Below are 21,840 nucleotides of genomic sequence, written 5' to 3'. Positions count from 1 at the left end.
TTGCCCAGAGCAAGTAGTCTTTTAGGACAGGGGAACTTTAGAGAATACTGACCATGTTTAACTGAAGAGATAGGAACCACCAGGGCAAATATTTGGCATTCACTCCACTCCTTCACTGTTACTGAAAAACGTCCACTTGGCAAAGCCTGTTGTTTTACTTTTAAGGTAACATGAATTAAAATTAAGAAACTAGCAGTATTCTACTACAGTGAAGCTCCTGAGTTCTCAGCTCCAATTATTCAATATTCTTGAAAGGATGCTTTAAAAAGCAAGCCCTTGTCCAATAAGGTATTTAATAGTGCTTAGGGACTATTAGATATCCCATTTCTCCTCTCTTTCATTTCTCTTGATCCCTTCTCACCCCAGTGTAACAAACTGCTACAGGTTTTTACCAAAACGCTGCAGCAGTAGTTAGAAATGAGTTATTTTGCATTATCAAAGTATTCAATCACATTATCCCAGGTCACATTTGCATATAACCAAGAGATGAACAAATAACATCTACTGCAGTGATTTTGCAAATTCAGCATAGTCAATGTATCCATCATTGTTCTTGTCATCATCTCTCAAAACACCATCTCTTATGTTAATCAGTTCATCTTCACTCATTAGTGGTGCCTGTTCACTCCCTTTCTCCTTATGGATATGAGTGATGGCTGTGGAGAGTTCTAAGCCATCAAGCAAATAATTGCCATCATAATCGTGCATTTTGAAGCAATGGAGCTGCAAATCTTGTAGTGACATCTCCACCTCTGGTTTGTTGATGACATCTTCTGTAAGGTACATGGATGTGTTTGGGTCAAGGAATAGGCCAAGGTGGACATCCAGGCCTGCATGACTCAGCGAGTTTGGCGTGCAGGCACACACCTCCACTTGTTATATAACCTGTTTGTGTAAGTTCATACTTGGCTCTGAGCCACTATTGTCTGTTAAAGATATAATTGTCCTGCTGACACTGTGCATAGGGCTTAGCTTGACATGGCTCTTGTGCAGGTGCTGCTGCCCAGAGAGAGAGTGAAGCTACTGGCCCCTGTAAGGAAGAATGACCAACTGGCAGATGGGCAGGGGGAGCCGGGAACCAGCTCGTGCCCATAGAGAGAAAGAGTTAAGCTGCTAACTCTGAAGGCAAGGAAGAGCCAGCCCTGCAGCTGTGTGTGGGAGCAGCTGGCTCAAGCAGCCGAGACAGGGTGGACAGTGTGAGAGACCTGGTGTAAGTGAGCTATGTGAGTAAGCTGATGATGAGAGCTGCTGCTGAATAAAATCATCTTTCACCTGCCTACGTCCCCCACAAGTGTTCTGTTAGTTATTTGCCCAGGGACCCACTCCCTTGTACCTCAGCATGGGCTGGACCCGAACCCTAAACCTAACAACTGGCAATGAGAATGGGATGAGGTGAGTAGGTCTTCAGCCCCTGAGGGTTCCTGGGTTGGCTATGTGGCTGCAGCATGGGCTGTGGTACCCAGTGGCAGCTGTGCTGCGAGGATGGGCTTCAGTGGAAACATGGGAGGCAGCGGATGGGTCCCTCGCAAGTGTGGAGAAGGCGCTGAAGCACCTGGAAATGCACAGCACTGAGATGCAGCATGCTTTTACTGCCAGAGTCAGATGGATGTTTGTGACTTTGCTGCAGGAAGTGCCTGCCCAGTCCCTGCGGGATGCACGCAGGGAGGAAGAACCTCCGTTACAGGTTCACCCAATGGTCTGCCAGAAAATAGAGCATGAGCAGCTGTTGGGCCCCAAGGGTGGGCCAGAGACCCCCTACTGTGGTGGAGCACACTTCCTATGTTGTCTGTGCCCCTGTTAAGATGTATGAGTTAAGCAAGTAATGTTGGCACTCTTGTACAGACTTGGTGCAAGTCATTTGGGAGAAGGATGTTGCTGCGCAACCTGGTCCTGCCGGAGTGTTCCAGTTCAAAGAGTACCTGCTGCAGTTGGTGGAAGTATAAAGCCTTTTCTGTTTGATAAGAGAACTGGCCAAGGTGCCCGGCTTGGTAGGGGATACCAGACAACCAAAGGCCATATATGGACTTGGCAATCCACTGGTCCCTGGACCCGGATAAGTTTCCAGGCAAGGCTGCATAGACAGCTATGAAAGCTGGTCAGTGAAAGTGAAACCTGTTTCTTTGCACCTGGGCATCAGCTGCTTGGCTCTCCACTTATGCACTGTGTATGTCTCTTGCATGCCTGAGGACATTCTTGGGGGTGGATGTTTTGCAAGACTTGGCAGCTGTGCCACCTGTCATGGACTTGATGGACCGTTTGACAACAGAACTGGGATGGTGCCACTGTGTGGTGGACTTGACCAATGCATTCTTCTCAATCAGCATTGCTCCAGAGAGCCAGGAACAGTTTGCCTTCATGGGAGGGCAACAATGGACTTTCATAGTGTTGCTGCAGGGCTATATGTATAGCCCCATTATATATCATTTTCTTATTAATGATGTTATGTTAACCTCTAGTTCTTTTGCTGGTTTGGAAGCCACAACACCCCTCTTGCCTGGGATTGGGATGATGAGGCTGAAACAGCCCTTCTGATGACATAAGCCCTCTGGGTAGTTAACCAGGGGTGCCCATTTAAACTAGATGTGCATGTAACCACAAATAGAGTTGGCTAGGGCCTATGGCAGTATATGGAGTGCTTGGAAGTGCCAGTCAGCTTTTAGTCCCAGCTATGGAAGGGAGCTGAGCCCCAGTGTTCATTAATAAAGAAGCAGTTAGTAACCATATATGCTGCCCTTCAGGTTCATAAGAGCGTGGCTGGATGGGTTACAGTCGTGTGGATGGCTTACCCCATAGTGGGATGGGTGCGTTCATGAGCAATGACCCCCCAGACTGGGACAGCACAGACATCCACTTTAGCGAAGTGGGGAACCTACTTAGAGCAGTGGAGTACGCTAAGTATAAGTCCCTTAGCAGCAGAGTTGCAAGAGGTCTTGGGACCTGTAGTCCTAATGCAAGATAAGGCCATGGGGCCTGGGGTACCCCTAGACCCTGAGCCTTCACTGTTAGAAAGGGTGTTCTTCCATTCCTAATAGGACATGGTACACAGCTATGTCTAGTTGGGGTGCCACTGCTGCCTGAACTGCTGGTGCAGTCCAGCCTAGTACTGACACCATATGGTTTGAAACCAGGTGTAGACAGAGGGGCAGTCAGGCTTATCAATATCACTGTTTTACAGCTTCACATCTTAGCTGACTGGAAAGTCTTCCAGGAGCAGTAATATGCATGGAGCTGTCATCTCCTATGATAACAATGCCTTCTTCTGGAATACCTGCTGTAGGATCTGCCTGAGACTGTTTTACAGTTAACTTTTTTTTAATAAGTAGAAGTACACGCTAAAATATTAAATTGGTGCAAAAGTAATTGCCGTTTTTGCCATTGCAGTTACTTTTGCACCAACCTAATAACAATAAAAAGTAAGGTAAATACACAAACCAGTGATATAGTACTTTCCTATCAAGTATTATATAGTGCTTTTTTTTTTTTTTTTTTGAGACCAAGTCTCACTCTGTTGCCCAGGATGCAGGCAGTGGCATGATCTTGGCTCACGACAACCTCTGCCTCTCGGATTCAACCGATTCTTGTGCCTCAGCCTCCCAAGTAGCTGGGAGTATAGGTGTGAGCCACCACGCCTGGCTAATTTTTGTATTTTTAGTAGAGACAGAGTTTCATGTTGGCCAGGCTGGTCTTGAACTCCTGACCTCAGGTGATCCACCTGCCTTGGCCTCCCAAAGTGCGTGAGCCACCACACTAGGCCTTTAGTGCTATACTTTTATATGACTGGCAGTGCAGTAAGTTTGTTTACACCAGCATCACCACAAACATATAATTGTGCTATGATGTCACTAGTTAATTGGCATTTTCCAGCTCCATTATAATCTTATGTGATCACTGTCATTTCTGCAGTCCATCATTGACCAAAATGTCCTTGTGTGGTTCATAACCGTACTCAAATATCTACAAAGAGCGTTTCTTCTGGTACCCAGTAAATATTTCATTACTTAATATACTCTACCCCCTGCTCCTGCGAACCTCACTCCATCCTAAGAACAATCTTCGCATCTGCCTTTCTGGACTTTCTGCTATGAACTAAATATTTATTCACCAGAGAAACTGCTGTATACTAGGTGTTATGAAATATAAATTTTTTTATATCAAAGACATTGTATAATTACATGAAGACCAATGGAGTAATTCATCTTAATTCTAAGTATTAGAAAAGCTTTGTTTTCCTTGAAGAATGGACATATTTTTTTCCTTCTAAAACAATGTAAGCAAATGACCTTCTCATTTTGGTTGCCAGAATGCTCAGTTTGTATCCCTAACTGACTACCTGTGTAGGTTATCATAACTTGTCCTGATCTCCTAGTGCTCATTTGTGTGTGTTTTTTGTTTTCTATTTTACTGTATCTTGTTCGCCATCTTGAGTCATTTTTTTACACACAATGGAGTTATAATAAAATAGCTATTGCCTATTATGATAAAAGAAATACCTTCTAGCTTATTTGATTGTGATCCTAGTTTTCCATTTCTAGTAATGAAGTTAAAGGCTCTGCAGGGAATAAAATAAAAAGCTATAGACAGATGTGAATCACTAGAATCATAACAATTAGAATTTATTGAGAATTTACTTTATGTCAGGCACTGTTTTACTACTTTACATGAATGAACTCACTTATTCTTTACAATAGTCTCATGAATTGGAAAGCCAAGAGGTCAGCATCCCAGGAGATCTAAAGGAGTCAGTCTAAATAGTCAGTTATATATGTAATTCAAGGAAAAACAAAATGGGCCAAAATACCTATGAGGTTACCTCATCATTCAAAAGACTAAAAAGATTATGCTGCTAAATTAAACCCTATGTATTTAGATTAAAACTAGAGTCCAGGCTGGCATTGTACTATGTATTATATGAGGCTTATAAAAGATTTAGGATGATTTACAACTTCAAAACAGCTTATGTAAAAAAGTACTTGTGAAAGAACCAGAAAACAGTAAAGAAGGTGTCTAATACAGGAGAATAATGCAAACCATCACTACAAAGGATTTCTAAGAAGGCAGGGGACTGAAAGTGTCACAGAGTCAGGATATGAGCGTGGCCTTTAAAAAAGGGTGGATAGGGTTTCTGGAATACAACGAAGAAAGTAGGACACATAGAAGTGCCAAGGAACAGTTTGAAAAGAAAAAAAGTGTGAGAAGAGGGTATAGTAGGGACAAAACAGGCCTGCCCGCATGTATTATCTTTGAGAAGAGAAAGGAAGTAAATAAGTAGATCAAACTATGAAAGACCTTTAGGTTAAAGAAGTTTACATTTGGGGCAGAGGTCACTGGGAAACGACTATTTTTTTTTAACAAAGTAGTAGTTTAGTAAGGAGCTAGATAATGGTAGTGAGTCAACAGTGATCAATTTAGTAATCTAGGCACAAGGTACCAAGAACTTGGAAGCAGCAGTAGAAAAAGAGAAAGAAATCAATTATTAATCCATATCAAATAAAGTCAAGTTGATTGATTACAGATAAAGAGGAATCAGTGAGCAATAATTACAGAGCATTTAGTGTCTACTCAGTACTTTGTGATGTTTTATATCAATCAAAAACAAGATTTCTGGCAGGTGTGGTGGCTCATACCTGTAATGTCAGTGTTTTCGGAAGCCGAGGTAGGAGAATTGTTTGAGTTCAGGAGATGGAGGCCAGCCTTGCCAATATAGTGAGATCCTGTCTCCACAAAAAAACTTTAAAATTGTGGGTGTGGTGGTACACACTTGCAGCCCTAGCTACTCAGGAGGCTGTGGCAGGAGCCCAGGAGTTCAAGGCTACAGTGAGCTATGATTGTGCCATTGCACTCCAGCCTGGGCAACACAGCAAGACCTTCTCTCAAAAATAAAACAACAAACAAACCAAGATTTCTGTCTTCAAGAAGTGTATAATCTAGTTGCACTACCTCAAGTTTTATAACTTGATAAAATGAGATTATTCTGGCCTAACCCTTGCCCCAAATCACAGAGCTGATCATTGACAATCAAAGAAATGCTGAGAGGTAGGAAAAGTGTAGATCAGCACCGAATCATGGATCCTGAAAGAAGCTCAAGATTTAAGGCATAACAGTAGCAAAAAGTGCCAATTCTGCAAATGTCAAGTAGAAAAAGGACTGAGAAATAGGCACTGGGTTTGTCCTTGAGAGATCAATCTTCCAAGATTGGTGAGGGTCAAAACCACAGAATATAAGTTTCATGAAATCTGTAAATGAAAGAAAATTAAAAACAAACAAACAAAAACAGCACAGCATTTGGCAACTTTTTTTCCCAAGATCATGGAGGAACGTCTTCAAGATTTTTAGAACATTCTTGGTAAAAATATGATAAAATAACACTAGGATTAGTTAGGCATTAGTAAAAAAATGAGTTATACTTTGAGGAAAAATGCTACTGCAAAAAAGGTGAGAGAAGGAGGAAGATGAGAAAAATCTGTTTTTGCAAGTCAAGAGAATGAATTTGCCTCAACACTATTATCCCCAGACTGGTGAGAAGTTTTCAATCCTGCTCTGAAGCCAGATCCCTCTCTTCTGGTACTAGAGCCAGCAAGTATGAAGACACACACACAGGATTTTCTCTTCATGTGCAGGGGCTGATGTGGTTAGAAAACAGAGGAGAACCTGGTGGTTCGGGGACCCACGCTTGAAGGAATAGATTAGCAGAGAAACTACAAGGTGTCAGGTAGCTTTATACTCTAAAGTTGGAGCCCTTCAGAATATTAGATTTCATATATTATGTTTTTTGAGTCATCCCTTTGTTTTATTGTGAACTTATTTGAGAAAAGAGAAAGAAAGAACAGGGAGAGGGAGAAAAAGTAGGAAGGAGGGAAGAAGGGAGGGGAGAGGAAAGGATAGATGGATGGAAAGAACGAATGAAAGCTTAAAACGGGTGTAGGTATCTAATAAAAGAAAATTAGAACAAGTATATATATACTTGAAATATATATATTTCAGTGGTGGGAGGTTAGGTATATGTGTTCTTATGCTAACATTAATAAAAGCTCAGATATTACTCTTTAGTATGAAGGTGCTGATGTCTGATCAGAGTTGAACTCTGACTGAAGGCTTTTCCACAGTCATTACATTTGTACGGCTTCTCCCCGGTATGAGTTCTCTGATGAATAATAAGGGATGAGCTTCGACTGAAGCCCTTTCCACACACTCTACACTCGTGAGGCTTTTCTCCACTGTGGATTCTCTGATGTTCTGTAAGAGACGAGCTTCGACTGAACACTTTCCCACATTCACTGCACTCATAGGGGTTCTCCCCAGTGTGTGTTCTCTGATGTTCAATAAGTGATGAGATCCAACTGAAAGCTTTTCCACATTTACTGCATTCATAGGGATTCTCTCCAGTGTGTATTCGTTGATGCTGAATTATGGTTGAACGGTCACCGAAGGCTTTCCCACATTCATTACATTTGTAAGGCCTTTCTTGAGTATGAGTTCGCTGATGCTGACTAAGGTTAGTGCTTCGGCTAAAGGCTTTTCCACATTCACTACATTCATATGGTTTTTCTCCAGTATGGATTCTCTGATGTAGACTAAGATGTGTGCTCCGGCTAAAAGCTTTTCCACATTCATTGCATTCATAAGGTTTCTCTCCAGTGTGAGTTCTTTGATGTTCAATAAGGTGTGTACTTCGGCTGAAAGATTTCCCACATTTGTTGCATTCAAAAGGCTTTTCTCCACCATGAATTCTACTGTGTACAAGAAGGTCTGATTGGTAACTAAAGGCTTTTTCACATTCATTGCATTTACAAGGTTTTCTTTGTGAGAAAAGTCTTTGGTGTTTAATTAAGTCTGAATTATCTTTGGAGTTTTTCCTAGATATTGGGGATCCATCTCCCTTTGGAATTTTCTGTTGTGCGTCAAGGTTTGGGCTTAGACTAAATTCACTGGATTCAGGGCCTTCCTCCCCTGTGAAAATTTCTTTGAGTGTCACTGACACTTTTCTGACCACTGTGTTCTCAAAAGAGGATTTCTTCTGTGCAGGACATTTTGTTTGCCTTGATAATTGGCCTTCATTTTTATAGTCTTCTTCATTTGTAGGACCCTGAGCAGTATTCCCTCTGAGGCTTTCCATTGCTGACCCAGAAAACTCTAGTTCTTCGGAAACAGTCTGATTGGTGTTGATGCTTTGGTTCAGCTCAAATCCCCCTATCTGAAAGACATTTAAAGTGTAAATGTCATCTGTATCTACTATGGAGAGCAAAGAAAATAAACCAGCAGAGAAAAGACAACTAATTTGAATTCATGCATACTAGCAACTTTATATGAGGAGTAAACAAAAAAGGATAGTGGAGGAGAACAAAGCCAGAAGAGATAAGAGGCAGAATTTTTGCAGTGGGCATGGTGAACACAGAGACATCAAGAAATAGGGAAAGAGTTATTGGATAATATGTTAACCCAAACAAATGGAAATGAGCAGGTGTACCAGTTGATGACAGAGAGTTGGGGATTAAAAGGTAAAATGACCTATTATGGTAGTTGATTAATCATGGAAAATGAGAGCAAGGAGAAGGATGAGAAGAATCAAGACTCTCAAGTGTAGAAAAAAGAAATGGAAAAAAGAAAGATGACTTGATCAAGTTTGAATGCAACCATTTTCCTGGGATTGAAAGAGAATAAAAATTTCAGAAATAGTAACGACCACACTGCTATCCCCATTTGCCCCTCGACCCTTCTTCCAATTATTATACTTCAGGTATTCTTCTAAAGAAGTCTACAGTCCTAGACTATCAGAGATTTAGCAGAACTTAGACATCATCTAGGCCAACCCACTCATCTGACAGATAGAAAACAGACTGAGTCACTTGCCTACATGACGCAACAAATTGCAAGGGCTTGGACTAGATCTCATCTTCTCAACATCAAATTGCTGGTCTTCTTATGACACTACTCACCAAGACAGGTATTTCTGGGCACTGCCCTCTTCAGCTTCCTGAAGATCCAACATCTACTATTATTCTTCCTTCAACTGGGTGATCAAGTTCAATTAACATGCTGGGGTTCCTGCAGATTAGAAACGATTTAACACAAGGCTGCTGGTGCTGAAGACACAGAGCTATTCAGAGCTCAATCTCAGTGTTTTTATCTATAGAAAAGGTAGCGTGAGCTTTCACAGGGTCTATGGCAGGAGGGGCTGGAGAAAATGAGTCTCTGAAAGGGACTAAAATTAGATGCCAAAAGATGGGTTACATACACACACAGGTTACATACATACACACATACACATCAGAATTACTTATGACACTTGTTACTCCAGATATCTGAACCTTGCTTTGGACCTAGCAAGTCTGATGGGACCCAGGCATTTGTATTTTAATACGTTCATGTGACTTGACAAGTTGAATGTCCAGAAAGAGCCTTAGAAATACAGTCTAGGTTGCTTGAACAAAGTGCTAACTTGGACTATCTTCTGCCCCCTAACATTCTTCTCACAGCAGGCGGGTATAAAACAGAAACTCAGCTTTCCATAGGACAGGAGGCCCCTTCTCTCTACAGAGGGGCTGAAACTTACCAAAGATCTCAAGCTTCCCAGGTACTAGACAGCTAGCTTTCCCAGATGACTCTTGTTTTGTTTTGTTTTGTTTTGAGATGGAGTCTCCCTCTGTTGCTCAGGCTCGAGTGCAATGGCGCGATCTCGGCTCACTGCAAGCTCCGCCTCCCGGGTTCACACCATTCTCCTGCCTCAGCCTCCCGAGTAGCTGGGACTACAGGCGCCCGCCACCACGCCCCGGCTAATTTTTTGTATTTTTAGTAGAGACGGGGTTTCACTGTGTTAGCCAGGATGGTCTCGATCTCCTGACCTCGTGATCCACCCGCCCCAGCTTCCCAAAGTGCTGGGATTACAGGCGTGAGCCACTGCGCCCGGCCAACTCTTGTTTAAAAAGCAAACACCTCACATTCATATTGCCTGGCACCAAGTAGTGTGTTTATGTCCACACTGACAATGTTGTTTTCTACTTGTATTATAAGAAGGGAGAGCAACAGGGCAGCAAGGACCTCTCCTGGAACACCAACCTATCAGAGTGTCCAGCAGAGTACCCTGGCTCCAGCAGCCTTTGTCAGGAAAATAGGAAGATCTGGGAACCTGTGCCTTTTCTTCTTGCCCATCCCTGGACTCTAAATTTCCTCATTAAAGCTTGTTTAACCCCTCCTCTTGTTAATTCACTTGGAGTCCTTGTGTATTAAAGGAGGCAATGAACTGTATAACAGTTCCCCAAATATTTCTGCTCACAGCATAATTTGATATCCATGAGATTAGGGAGTTAATCTGGCTTCATAAAAATCTTTCCTTTCTCATAGACTGGGACCTCTCAGATGTAGAGGTTAGCCTTGGAGGATATGTGCCAAGAAGCCATGCATGGAGAACCTCAAATAACATGATGATGCTGTCTGTGTTCAGCTTTGCCAAGAACATGCCTTTCAACTGAAAACAGGGAAGATAAAAAGCCCTGCTACTGGGTTGATGCAGGAGTCAGAATTTCTTATTGTAGAATCTCACATTAAGATCCAATTGCTGGAGGGCGCAGTGGCTCATGCCTGTAATCCCAACACTCTGGGAGGCTGAGGCGGGTGGATCAGTTGAGGTCAGGAGTTTGAGACCAGCCTGGCCAACATGGTGAAACCCCATCTCTACTAAAAATACAAAAATTAGTTGGGCATGGTGGTGCATGCCTGTAATCCCAGCTACTTGGGGGGCTGAGGCTGGAGAATTGCTTGAACCTGGGATGCAGAGGTTGCAGTGAGCCGAGATCGCACCGCTGCACTCCAGCCTGGGCGACAGAGTGAGATTCCGTCTCACAAAAAAAAAGATCCAATTGCATACTTTATGATGCCAACATTCCTTAATAGGAATTGGCCTTACTGCTACCTTGGCTGGCTTCCATTCTTGTAGCTCAGATCCTTAAGCTCCTCCATTGTTATTTGATATGGTTTAGATATTTGTTCCCTCCAAATCTCAGGCTGAAATGTGATTCCTCCCCAGCCTCCCCTGAAAAAAAGAAAAAAATGTGATTCCCAATGTTGGAAGTGGGGCCTGGTGGGAGATGGTTGGATCATGGGGGCAGATTCCTCCTGATTGGTTTAGCAGCATCCTCTTGGTGATAAGTGAGTTCTTCCTCAGTTAGTTCATGTGAGATTTAGTTGCTTAAAAGTTTGGGACCTCCCCTCCCTTGCTGTCTCTTGCCCCTGCTCTTACCATGTGACATGCTTGCTCCCCCTTTACCTTCCACCATAATTGGAAAGTTCCTGAGGCCCTCACCAGAAGCAGATGCTGGAGAAATGCTTGCACAGCCTGCAGAAATGTAAGCCAATTAAATCTATTTTCTCTATAAATTACCCAGTCTCAGGTATTTCATTTCCATAGCAATGCAAGAATGGCCTAACACATTATTTTATTGTCAGTTCACTATAACCTCTCTCTTTTATTACAGTGATCCTCAAGATGGCATCCTAGGGAGACTCTGGAGAATTTGTGAGGTTATTTTGGGTTGTCACAATGATTGGATAGTACTATTAGAATTTAATGGGGGCCAGGGATGATAGACATTCCTGCAGAACAAAGAACTGTCATTTATCCTACCTGACTTTCAAAAAAGTTGTTAATAATTACCTGAAACTAAAACCTAGTAACACTTTATGCATACATACAAAGTATTTTGCATAGCTTTTATATGTATTGGAAAATCAAGGAAATATACATTTTTTTTCTTTCTTTTTTTGAGACAGGGTCTCACTCTATCACCCAGGCTGGAGTGCAGCGGTACAATTACAGTTCACTGCAGCCTTGACCTCTCCAGGCTCAGGTGATCCTCTGACTTCAGCCTCCTAAGTATCTGGGACTACAGGCACACACCACCATGTATGGCTAACTTTTAATTTTTTTTGTAGAGATGGGGTTTCACCAGGTTGCCCAGGCTGGCATCAAACTCTTGGGCTCAAGTGACCTGCCCACCTCAGCCTCCTAAAGCGCTGGGATTACAGGCATGAGCCACTACGTCCAGCCAAAATATACATTTTTTGTTTCAATGTTATTAGGAATTTTTCACCATTTCAGGGAAATAAAACCACTTATGGTATTAGATTCACAAATATAATTCATAAATCAGGCTGCATTTGTAGTTGTATTCAGTGATTCTAATAGGTGTAAGCATCTATTTCATCCAGTCATTTACATGCTGAAATGCATATTATTCGATTATAAATCACTTTCCTTTTCCTGCTCCTTCATATTATAGTTAAGGTAACATATTGATACTTTTGAAATTATTTCATAGGTAGGTAGGTAGTATTATCTATGAATTTTATTTCAGAATAGTAAAGGGAATGGTAGGTCTGAAGGGTAGAGAAATACTTCTCTAGTGCAGTGGAACTAAAATATTGACAATTACATGACAGATGAATACTGCATCTCCCAGTAGGTAAGTTACAAAGCCTCTAAAGCTACTAAAGCAAAAGTTCTTGTCCCCAACAGAAGTCTCTGAAGATTTGAGAATACCCATACTGCCATAAGGTAATATGAGAACTAATGGGAATGTTGTACTTAGTGGAATATTATTACATTATTAAATACTATATCCCATTCTGGAGAAGAGAGATTGTTAGGAAATATTTAGTTTTTGGAGGCATTATGAAACCAGGGAGATCCAAAATTTGAAGATTTTTGCAAATTGTCTCACTAGAAGAATCCTGAAATATAGGATATCTAAAAGTAGGCAGAATATCCTGACAAGAGAAAGAACTATGACAGAGTTCTTGGATATGGCCAATTTGAAGTTCACTCTCATGCTTATTAATATTTTAATGATTGTTAAACTGTGCCAATTTGATATGAGATTATCTATAATCAACTAATGTGTATATACTATGTATTAGGCTGTTCTTGCATTACTATAAAGAAATACCTGAGGATGGGTAATTTATAAAGAGGTTTAATTCGCTCATGGTTCTGCAGGCTGTAAAAGCATGGTGTTGGCATCTTCTCAGCTTCTGGTGAGCCTTCAGGGAGGTTTTACTCACAACGGAAGGTGAAAGGGGAGCAGGCATATCACATAGTGAAAGCAGGAGCAAGGCAGGGAGGGAGATGACACACTTTTACACACCAGATCTCATGAGAACTCACTCATTATTGCAAGGACAGCACCAAGCCATGAGGGATCTACCTCCACGATCCAATCACCTCCCATCAGGCTTCACCTCCAACATTGGTGATTACAATTCAACATGAGATTTGATGGGGACATATATCCAAACCATATCATTCTGCTCCTGGCCCCCAAGTCTCAAGTCCTCATATTGCAAAATACAATCAGTATTTTTAGGGGACTGCTCAATAGTCCCCTAAAGTCTTACGTCATTCTGGCATTAACTCAAAAGTCCCAAGTCCAAGTCCAAAGTCTCATCTGGAGATGAATTTCTTCCACCTATGAACCTGTAAATCACAATTTATTTACTTCCAAGATACAATGGAGGTGCAGGCATTGGGTAAACACTCCCATTGTAAAAGGGAGAAATCAGCCAAAAGAAAGGGGCTATAGGCTCCATTCAAGCTTGAAATGCAGCAAGGCAGTCATTAAATCTTAAAGCTCCAAAATAATCTCCTATATGTCCCACATCTAGGGCACAATGGTGCAAGGGGTGGGTTCCCAAGGCCTTGGGCAGTTCCACTTCTGTGGCTTTGCAGAGTTCAGCCCCACGCTGCTCTCCCAGGTTGTTGAGTGCCTGTGGCTTTTCCAAGCACAGAGTCTAAGCTTCTGGTGGATCTGCCATTTTGGGGTCTGGATGGTGGCCCCCTTCCCACAGCTCCACCAGGCAGTGCCCCAGTGGGGACCCTGTGTGGGGCCTCCAACTCCACATTTCCCCTCTGGACTGCCCTAGTAGAGGTTCTCTAAAGGGGCTTCTGCCCCTTACAGCAGGCTTCTGCCTGGACACCCAGGCCTTCTCATACATCCTCTTAACTCTAGGCAGAGGCTTCCAAGCCTCCTTCACTTTTGCACTGTGCATATCCACAGGCTTAACACCACATGGAAGCCACCAAGGCTTACAGCTTCTACCCTCCACAGCAGCAGCCTGAGCTGTACCTGGGCCCATTGGAACCATGGCTGAAGCCTGAGCAACCAGGATTTAGGAGCAGCCTCCTGCAGTGGTGCAGGGCAGTGGGACCCAGGATCTGGCTCTGAAATCCTTAAGTCCTCCTGGGCCTCTGAGCCCATGATGGGAGGCATCGCCTCTTAGATCTCTGAAATGCCTTTGAGGCCTTTTTCCTATTTTCTTGACTATTAGCACTTGGCTCATTTTTAGTTATGCAACTCTCTCTAGCAAGTGGTTGCTCCATGGCCTGCTTGAATTTCTCTGCTGAAAAAGCTTTTTTTTTTTTTCCTCTGCAAATTTTCCAAACTTTTATGCTCTGCTTCCCCTTTAAATATAACTTCCAACTTTAAATCATTTCTTTGCTTCTACATCTGAGGACAGATAGACTGTTAGAAAGAGCCAGGCTACATCTTCCTTTGCTGCTTAAAAATTTCTTCTGTCAGATACCCTAAATCAACACTCTGAAGTGCAAACTTCCACACATCCCTAGGGCAGGGGCACAAGGCAACCAAGTTCTTTGCTAAGGCATAACACACATGACCTTTGCTTTAGTTCCCAGTAAGTTCCTCATTGCCATCTGAGACTTTGTCAGCCTGGACTTCACTGTCCATGTCACTATCAGCATTTTTGTCACAAACATTTAACCAGTCTCTAAGAAATTCTAAACTTTCCCTCATCTTCCCATCTTCTGAGCCCTCCAAACTCTTCCACCCTCTGCCTGTTACCCAGTTCCAAAGTTCCTTTCACATTTTTAAATATCTTTATAGCCAAGCCAGCTCCTCAGTGCCAATTTGCTGTATTAGGCCATTCTTGCATTGCTATAAAGAAATACTTGAGTCTGGGTAATTTATAAAGAAAATAGGTTTAACTGGCTCACAGTTCTTCAGGCTGTACAACCATGGTGATGGCATCTGCTCAGCTTCTGGGGGGGCCTCAGGGAGCTTTTACTCATGGTGGAAGGCAAAGGGGGATAAGGCACATCACATGGCAAAAGCAGGAGAAGAGGTGGAGAGGTATCACACACTTTTACACAACCAGATCTCATGAGAACTTATGCATTATCACAAGAACAGCACCAAGCTCTGAGGTATCAACCTGTAAGATCCAATCACCTCATTGTCAGGGTTACAATACAACTTGAGATTTGGTGGAGACACATATTCAAGCCATATCATACTGTACAGTGCAAGAGTCTCAAAGTGTAGTTGTTTCTTCATTTCAAATAAGCTCATTATATATACAACTGTATTATGCATTAGATGTGTTTGTGCATGTGACACATATGATAGACACATACAAACTCCACTAGGGAAACTTTCTACCTAGAAAAAATGAAAAAATAACTTGTGAAAGGAATCTAACTTGGAAGTACAGTCTCCAGAAATGGCCTTTCTTTGGGCCTGCCTATTCTAAGAATTGTATGAATATTGACTCATTTATTGTTCACAATAACTCTGAGGGGAATTATTATTATTCCTGCAATACAAAAAAATAGTGTGAAGTACAGAGAAGTTAAGTAATTTGGCACAAGGCCAAGTAATACATTCTAGATTCAAACTCATTATACTATACAGTATGTGTTGCTTCTCAACGGACAGGGAAAGAATGCCTGAATCACACTTTCTGTTTAGCGGCCTCTAAATGGCCAAGAAACTAAACTCCACTGATGTCAGAAGGCTATCAGCATGATCTTGACTTCAGAGTGCTGTAGGGGTATAGAGAGTGACTGCCTCCCAGACCCAGTCCCTGAAAGGCTGCAGTAAATCTCAGCCACACTAACAGCCCTATCTATGTAACCTATGGAGTAAAGTCTCTGGCTTTGGCTCATACCTATAATCCCAGCACTTTGGGAGGCCGAGGTAGGCAGATCACCTGAGGTCAGGAGTTCGAGACCAGCCCAACATGGTGAAACCCCGTCTCTAATACAAATATAAAAATTAGCCAGTCGTGGTGGCACGCACCTGTAGTGCCAGATACTCAGGAGGCTGAGGCAGAAGAATTGCTTGAACCCGGGAGTTAGAGGTTGCAGTGAGCCAAGACTGTACCACTGCACTCTGGCCTGGGCGACAGAGCAAGACTCCATCATCTCAAAAAAAATAAAATCAATAAAGTCTCTGGCCTCCACTGAAGTTCAAGTGGCATCCTCAGCACAATTCAGGGAAACATCAGATAGAGGCCCAGAGCTATAGGCACTGACTAGGTAATCTGGATTTTGGTTATAGCTCCATTGGTAGCTATATAGAAACCAGGGAAAAATAAACAATCTGGTTTTGTGTCTCCTCACCTGCAAAATGAAGATGCTGTACTTGATTGGTCCAAAGCTATCGGATACCTAGTAGTTTAACTTTAGATCCCAAACTTTGAGGCACATAGCCATCTGCTTAGACTAAGGGGAGAGAACTAGAATGAATCTACCTTTTTTCAAATCCTCGGAGACATGTAAGATCTCAAGGTCCATGTTTCAGATGAAACCATTCAAGAAATAGGCCAAAAAAAGCCTGTGTTCATTAATCATCTAATGATGAATTAGAGTGAGGGAGTGTTGAAGATATTAAGGACAGTCAACAGGCAAATAAAGAATAGTCCCCTTGGCAAAATTTGGCAGACTCATCTAAGAAGGGAAGTTCCTTTAAAAGAGAAATAAATGTGTCTCTGGTTGGCATGATGAAACACACGTTCAGAAAAGAGGGAAGAATACTTAACTCATGTGGAATATGGATCTTATGGAGAGGTAGACAGTTGCCTTTCCATCTTCTGCCTCCTCTTGGTTTTATTTTTAATGAAAGGCAGAAATGGGCAAAGGTCATAGTCCAAGGCATCCAGAACCTCTGTCTAGTAATGTCCACATCTAGCCTGTTGAATGCAACCCTAAGGATTAAGAAGTAATGATTGGGAGGCCAAGACAGGTGGATCACCTGAGGTCAGGATTTCAAGACCAGCCTGGCCAACATGGGGAAACCCTGTCTCAACCAAAAATACAAAAAAATTAGCTGGATGTGGTGGTGGGCACCTGTAATCCCAGCTACTTCAGGAGGCTGAGGCAGGAGAATCGCTTGAACCCAGCAGGCGGAGGTTGCAGTGAGCCAAGATAGTACCATTGCACTCCAGCCTGAGCGACAAGAGCGAAACTCTGTCTCAAAAAAGAAAAAAAAAAAAAAAGCACAATGAATGCCCCAAAGTAATCCCATCTCCTCTCAGATATAAAGAAAATGACAATGGACACTTATGTCTGGGTTTCAAGTTCATCTTTTATGATAAAAGACAGATCTGAGCCAATTCCAAACTTTCTCTAAACCCTTTAGGTGATCCAGCCTCTTTGACGTTCTCTTCATATGGGGTATGAGTTCAAAGACACTACGGCACTAGTCCCCTTACTTCTTCCTGAGGGTCAAAATAGAAGACAGATGACACTGCTTACAGCTGCACTTCCTTGGTCAAGTCACTTTTCTGAAAAATCTTGTTCCACATTATAAAACACCATTACTAGCATGTGCTTGTCTTTTCTTACAAAGCTTTCATCAATACTGCAAGTTAAACTATGGCAAAACATTTACAATAAAGAATATCATATATAGTATAAGGGAGATGATGCTATTGCTGTGCTCATCTCACATCAATGAATTTGAAAACTGTGATGGTGTATGTTTAAGGAAAGATGCTGTCAGAGGATTTATGAGGCTCCCTTCAGCAGCTGTTGCTCTAGAGCATGGAGAGATGCATTCTTTTTCCTGGCTTTGGAGGATGTATATAAGATGGGAAAAGGAAGTCTAGCGGATGTGACAAAAGTTTCAGGGATAGCCCCCAAACATATTTCAGAGAGGCCAGGAGGCTAGGGCTATACCTTTATCCAGAGTCCATCCAAGGGATTCCTCCACCATGATGTGGAAAGTTGCCTCTCCTTTTCTCCTTTCTTCCTCATACTTTCATTATTTGAGTCACCTTACTGCTCTCTGGATACTGTATCCCTACAAAATCATTATTCTCTTAAGTGGTCACAACATGCTGCAGCCCTAGCCAACCTGGTGGTTTGCTATTCCTTTATGTGACTCAAACTTTCTAGCACTAACAGCGCTGGCCACCACTGTTACCCTAATTATCTAAAATTCTTTTGACATTGCTCGTCTCTCCTATAATCAATTCCTGATCCAGGGATAATTCTTTATTTTCTACCCCCTTCAGAAGGAAGAAGGTTTTGAAGGGTCAGGAATAGGGCTTCTCTGGGTGCTTTGTTTTGTGGCACTAGGTTGATTGCTTCCTGGAGCCTTTGCCAATCCACAAAGCAATCAGCAGAACTGCCTGGGCAGCCTCAGTTTAATCACAGAATAGAGAAAATCTTGTCCTACCAAAGGTGATCTTCAGGTAACAATGTTCCCAGATATTGGCTCAAAGCACAAACTCACACATAAAGCACAAACTCAAACACAATGATCCACAGTAACTGTCAATACACCTACAACAAATAATTAACAACTACTTTACTCAAGTACCAACCTTCATCATCAGAAACATAAACTAAGGACTGGCACTCACTAGCCTCTGTAACTTAAGCAAGTACCTCTCTTTTTTGGGGGGGAGGGGCGCGGAGTTTCACTCTTGTTGCCTACGCTGGAGTGCAGTGGCGTGGTCTCTGCTCGCTCCAACCTCCGCCTCCCGGGTACAAGTGATTCTCCTGCCTCAGCCTCCCGAGTAGCAGGGATTACAGGCGCGCGCCACCACTCCCACCTAATTTTTGTATTTTTAGTAGAGAACGGGTTTCACCGTATTGGCCAAGCTGGTCTCGACCTCAGGTGATCCGCCCGCCTTGGCCTCCCAAAGTGCTGGGATTCCAGACGTAAGCCACTGCGCCCGGCCGAGCAAGTACTTCATCTCTGTGTGCCTCAATTTCCTTATCTGTAACATGGGCATAATAATAGTTTAACATTATTTCATAGGGTTGATGCAAGGATTAAATGAGTTAATGCAGGTAAAAACTCTTGGAGCAGTGCCTGCACTCAGTAAGCACCTGGCAAACACCCCAGTACCGAAGCCCTCCCTCGCCCACCTAGAGGGGAAGCAGGGAGCAACCCTGCTCTTTTTCATCTCCCAGGGATACACCCGGGGAAAAACACTGGCTGTCACTGCCGCAGAGGGACTAGGCTGGCCCGCCAGTGAGACGAGCGCTGGGGGCTTCTTGACCCCACACCACGCGGCGTCCCAACCGTGGAGGTGCCTCCTGACCCGACCTGCAGCCAAACCACCCGCGACCCTTTCGCCCGTTTCCTTCGAAGAAACCGTGTTTCCGCTTTCCAGAACCTCCAAGAGCACCCACCTTGGTCCCGGGGCCCTGTAAGCCCCACTCACCGGCCGCCTCCGGCCGAGGACCCCCGACACACCCCGGGCGGGTCCCGCACTTGGAGCGGAACCTGAGTGCGCGGGGCTTGGGGAAGTCGGAAGGATTAAAGAGAAACCCACGCGTCGAACCGCTGCTCCAACGCCCATCAGGTTTCCTAAGATCACAGGCACTCTTCCACTCAGACTGCTGCTGATCACGCTCTGCTCGGTATGCGGGACCAGTCATTGTCTGGGCAGTCGCCTGGACCTAAGTCTCCTGACGCGGACGACCAGTTGCAAAACAGAGACCACACTGAGAATGAGCAACGTATCAGCAGCGGTCGCAGCTCTGCGCTTGCGCCCGAGAGCCAGCGACAGCAGGGCTGTGCTGGGATTCACTTTCGTGGAAGGTTTTGCAAAGCCCCTCCCCTGGTATGTGAGAGGCTGAGAGGTTGGCGCTAGAGGCAAGAGGAAGGGGGTCTGCGAGAGGTGCCGAAGACCACCTTAATACACTGCAAAGTATAGCCTAGACCGGTGGTTCACAGAGTTTTAAATAGCGTACACAAATAAATCACCAAGTGAGCTTGTTAAAATACAGCTTCACAAGATTTACACTCCGAGATTGACTCGTTGGCCTGGAACATTGCATTTTCAAGGGGCACCCCAGATAATTCTGATGCAGGTGGTCTCTCCAGCCTGTCTGGAGAAACTGGCTCCGTTGCACAATCTAGTTGCTTAAATACTGTTAAATGCAAGACATGTCTCAAATTTCACCAAAAGAAAAAGATGGATAAAATCAGGACACTACCCTAATCTAGTAGATTTTTTAAAATTCCAGATAATTTTAATATAAGGTAATGAAGTTGCACAATATGCCCTGGGAGTTCAGAGCAGGGGAAACTTACGGAACGAGGGACACTGGAGTGGTTTGACTAATGGAAGATTTAATGGAAAACATAGAGGAGGGCAACCTTACAAATAGTTGAGGAACTAGAAGAGTGGAAAGCATGTGCAAAACTGCAGGTCTGATACATGACAGCTGTGCACAAGTACCATAGAAACATCAAGTAAGTATAAAGCATGAGCCATGAAGTACAAAGGAGCAGGATCCAAATTATAAAGCTGGAGGAAGCAGTATCCAAATTATAAAGCTGGAAAGAACTAGATAAAATCTAATTTTATCATTTCCTATTTTTAAAAATTAAAAACACTTTCAAACTGTGGTAAACTATGCACAACATTAAAGTTACCATTTTCAAGTCATACAGTAAAGTTTTTAGCGTATTCACAACAGCACCGTCACTATCTAATTCTAGAACATTTTCGTCATCCCTAAAGATGCCCATTGAGCAGTCTCTATTCCCTGCTCCCCACAGTCCCTGGTAACCTTTATTTTACACTGTGTTTCTATGAATTTGCCTGTTCTAGATATGCCATATAAGTAAAATAATACAATATTTGTCTATTTATGTCTGGATTATTTTTAATTAGCATAAAGTTTTCAAGGTTCATTCATACCGCAGCATGTATGCTTCATGCCTTTTAATGGCTAAATAATATTCCTTTGTGTATATGTGTGCGTTTATACATAAACAGTGTATAAATATACATACTTAATATTTTGTTTATCCATTAATCTCTTGTTGAACACTTGGGTGTTTCCTGCCTTTTGGCCATTGTGAATAATGCTGCTGTGAACATTGGTGTACAAGTATCTGAGTCACTGTTTTCAATTCTTTGGGTATACACCTAGGCATTGAATTGCTATATCATATGGTAACTCTGTAATCAGCTTTCTTGAGGAACCATCAAACTGTTTTCCATAATGGCTGCATCGTTTTACATTCCCATCAGCAGTGCAGGAGGGTTCTAGTTCTCCACATCTTTGCTAACACTTGTTAACTTCTGTTTTGTTGTAGTTGTTGTATTATAGCCATCCTAATGGGTATAAGCTTTATCTCATTGTGGCTTTAATTTGCATTTCCCTAATGGCTAGTGATGTTGAGCATCTTGTCATGTGCTTATTTGTGTGTCTTCTTTGGAGAAATGTCTGTTCAAATCCTTTGCCTATTTTTGAATTAGGTTTTGTTGTGTTGCATGAGTTTTTGTATATTCCAGATATTCTTCTTCAGATATGATTTGCAAATATTTTCTCCCAGTCTGTGAAGTTTTTCTCTCTTTTGATAGTGTCCTTTGATGCATAAAACTTTTTAATTTTGATGAAGCTCCATTTATTTATTTTTATCACCTGTGCAATACTTGAAAATTACATTGTCTAATAAAGATTTTTATGTTTTCTGCTAAGAGTTTTATAGTTTTACTTCTTAAATTTAGGTCCTTGATCCATTTTGGGTTAATTTTTGTAGATGGTGTAAATACTACAACTTTATTATTTTGCATTTGGGT

The 21,840-nt window shown here is 42.6% G+C and overlaps 2 protein-coding genes across 5 annotated transcripts in view; both read right to left on the bottom strand.

The window, feature by feature from the left end:
• Positions 1 to 333: 333 nt before the first annotated feature.
• Positions 334 to 832, bottom strand: LOC129534198 (multiple coagulation factor deficiency protein 2 homolog). The gene has a single exon (XM_055390512.2). It carries the CDS (start codon positions 784 to 786, stop codon positions 502 to 504), a length of 285 nt encoding a protein of 94 aa, XP_055246487.1. The 5' UTR covers positions 787 to 832; the 3' UTR covers positions 334 to 501.
• Positions 833 to 4,586: 3,754 nt separating this feature from the next.
• Positions 4,587 to 21,840, bottom strand: part of ZNF391 (zinc finger protein 391) — a 36,797-nt gene continuing 19,543 nt past the window's right edge. The window contains exons 1-4 of one of the 4 annotated variants that reach the window (XM_055390499.2): positions 19,433 to 19,868; positions 18,883 to 19,014; positions 8,934 to 9,042; positions 4,587 to 8,191 (exon numbers count right to left, since the gene is read on the bottom strand). In XM_055390499.2, the coding sequence (XP_055246474.1) occupies positions 7,037 to 8,113 (1,077 nt within the window). In that variant the 5' untranslated portion in view covers positions 8,114 to 8,191; positions 8,934 to 9,042; positions 18,883 to 19,014; positions 19,433 to 19,868 and the 3' untranslated portion in view covers positions 4,587 to 7,036. Of the gene's footprint in view, positions 8,192 to 8,933; positions 17,259 to 18,882; positions 19,015 to 19,432; positions 19,869 to 21,840 lie in introns of those variants that run through there. The other 3 variants (XM_004043452.4, XM_019029349.4, XM_055390500.2) reach the window with 3 other exon arrangements.

The sequence above is a fragment of the Gorilla gorilla genome, chromosome 5 (assembly GCF_029281585.2).
Source record: "Gorilla gorilla gorilla isolate KB3781 chromosome 5, NHGRI_mGorGor1-v2.1_pri, whole genome shotgun sequence".
NCBI classification, from domain to species: Eukaryota; Metazoa; Chordata; class Mammalia; order Primates; family Hominidae; genus Gorilla; species Gorilla gorilla.
Note: the sequence above shows the minus strand (reverse complement) of the source record. Positions and strands in the feature narration are given on the sequence as shown.

Coding starts and splice junctions, on each gene's coding strand:
- LOC129534198 (XM_055390512.2), bottom strand. CDS start 786: ATGTACCTTACAGAAGATGTCATCAACAAACCAGAGGTGGAGATGTCA.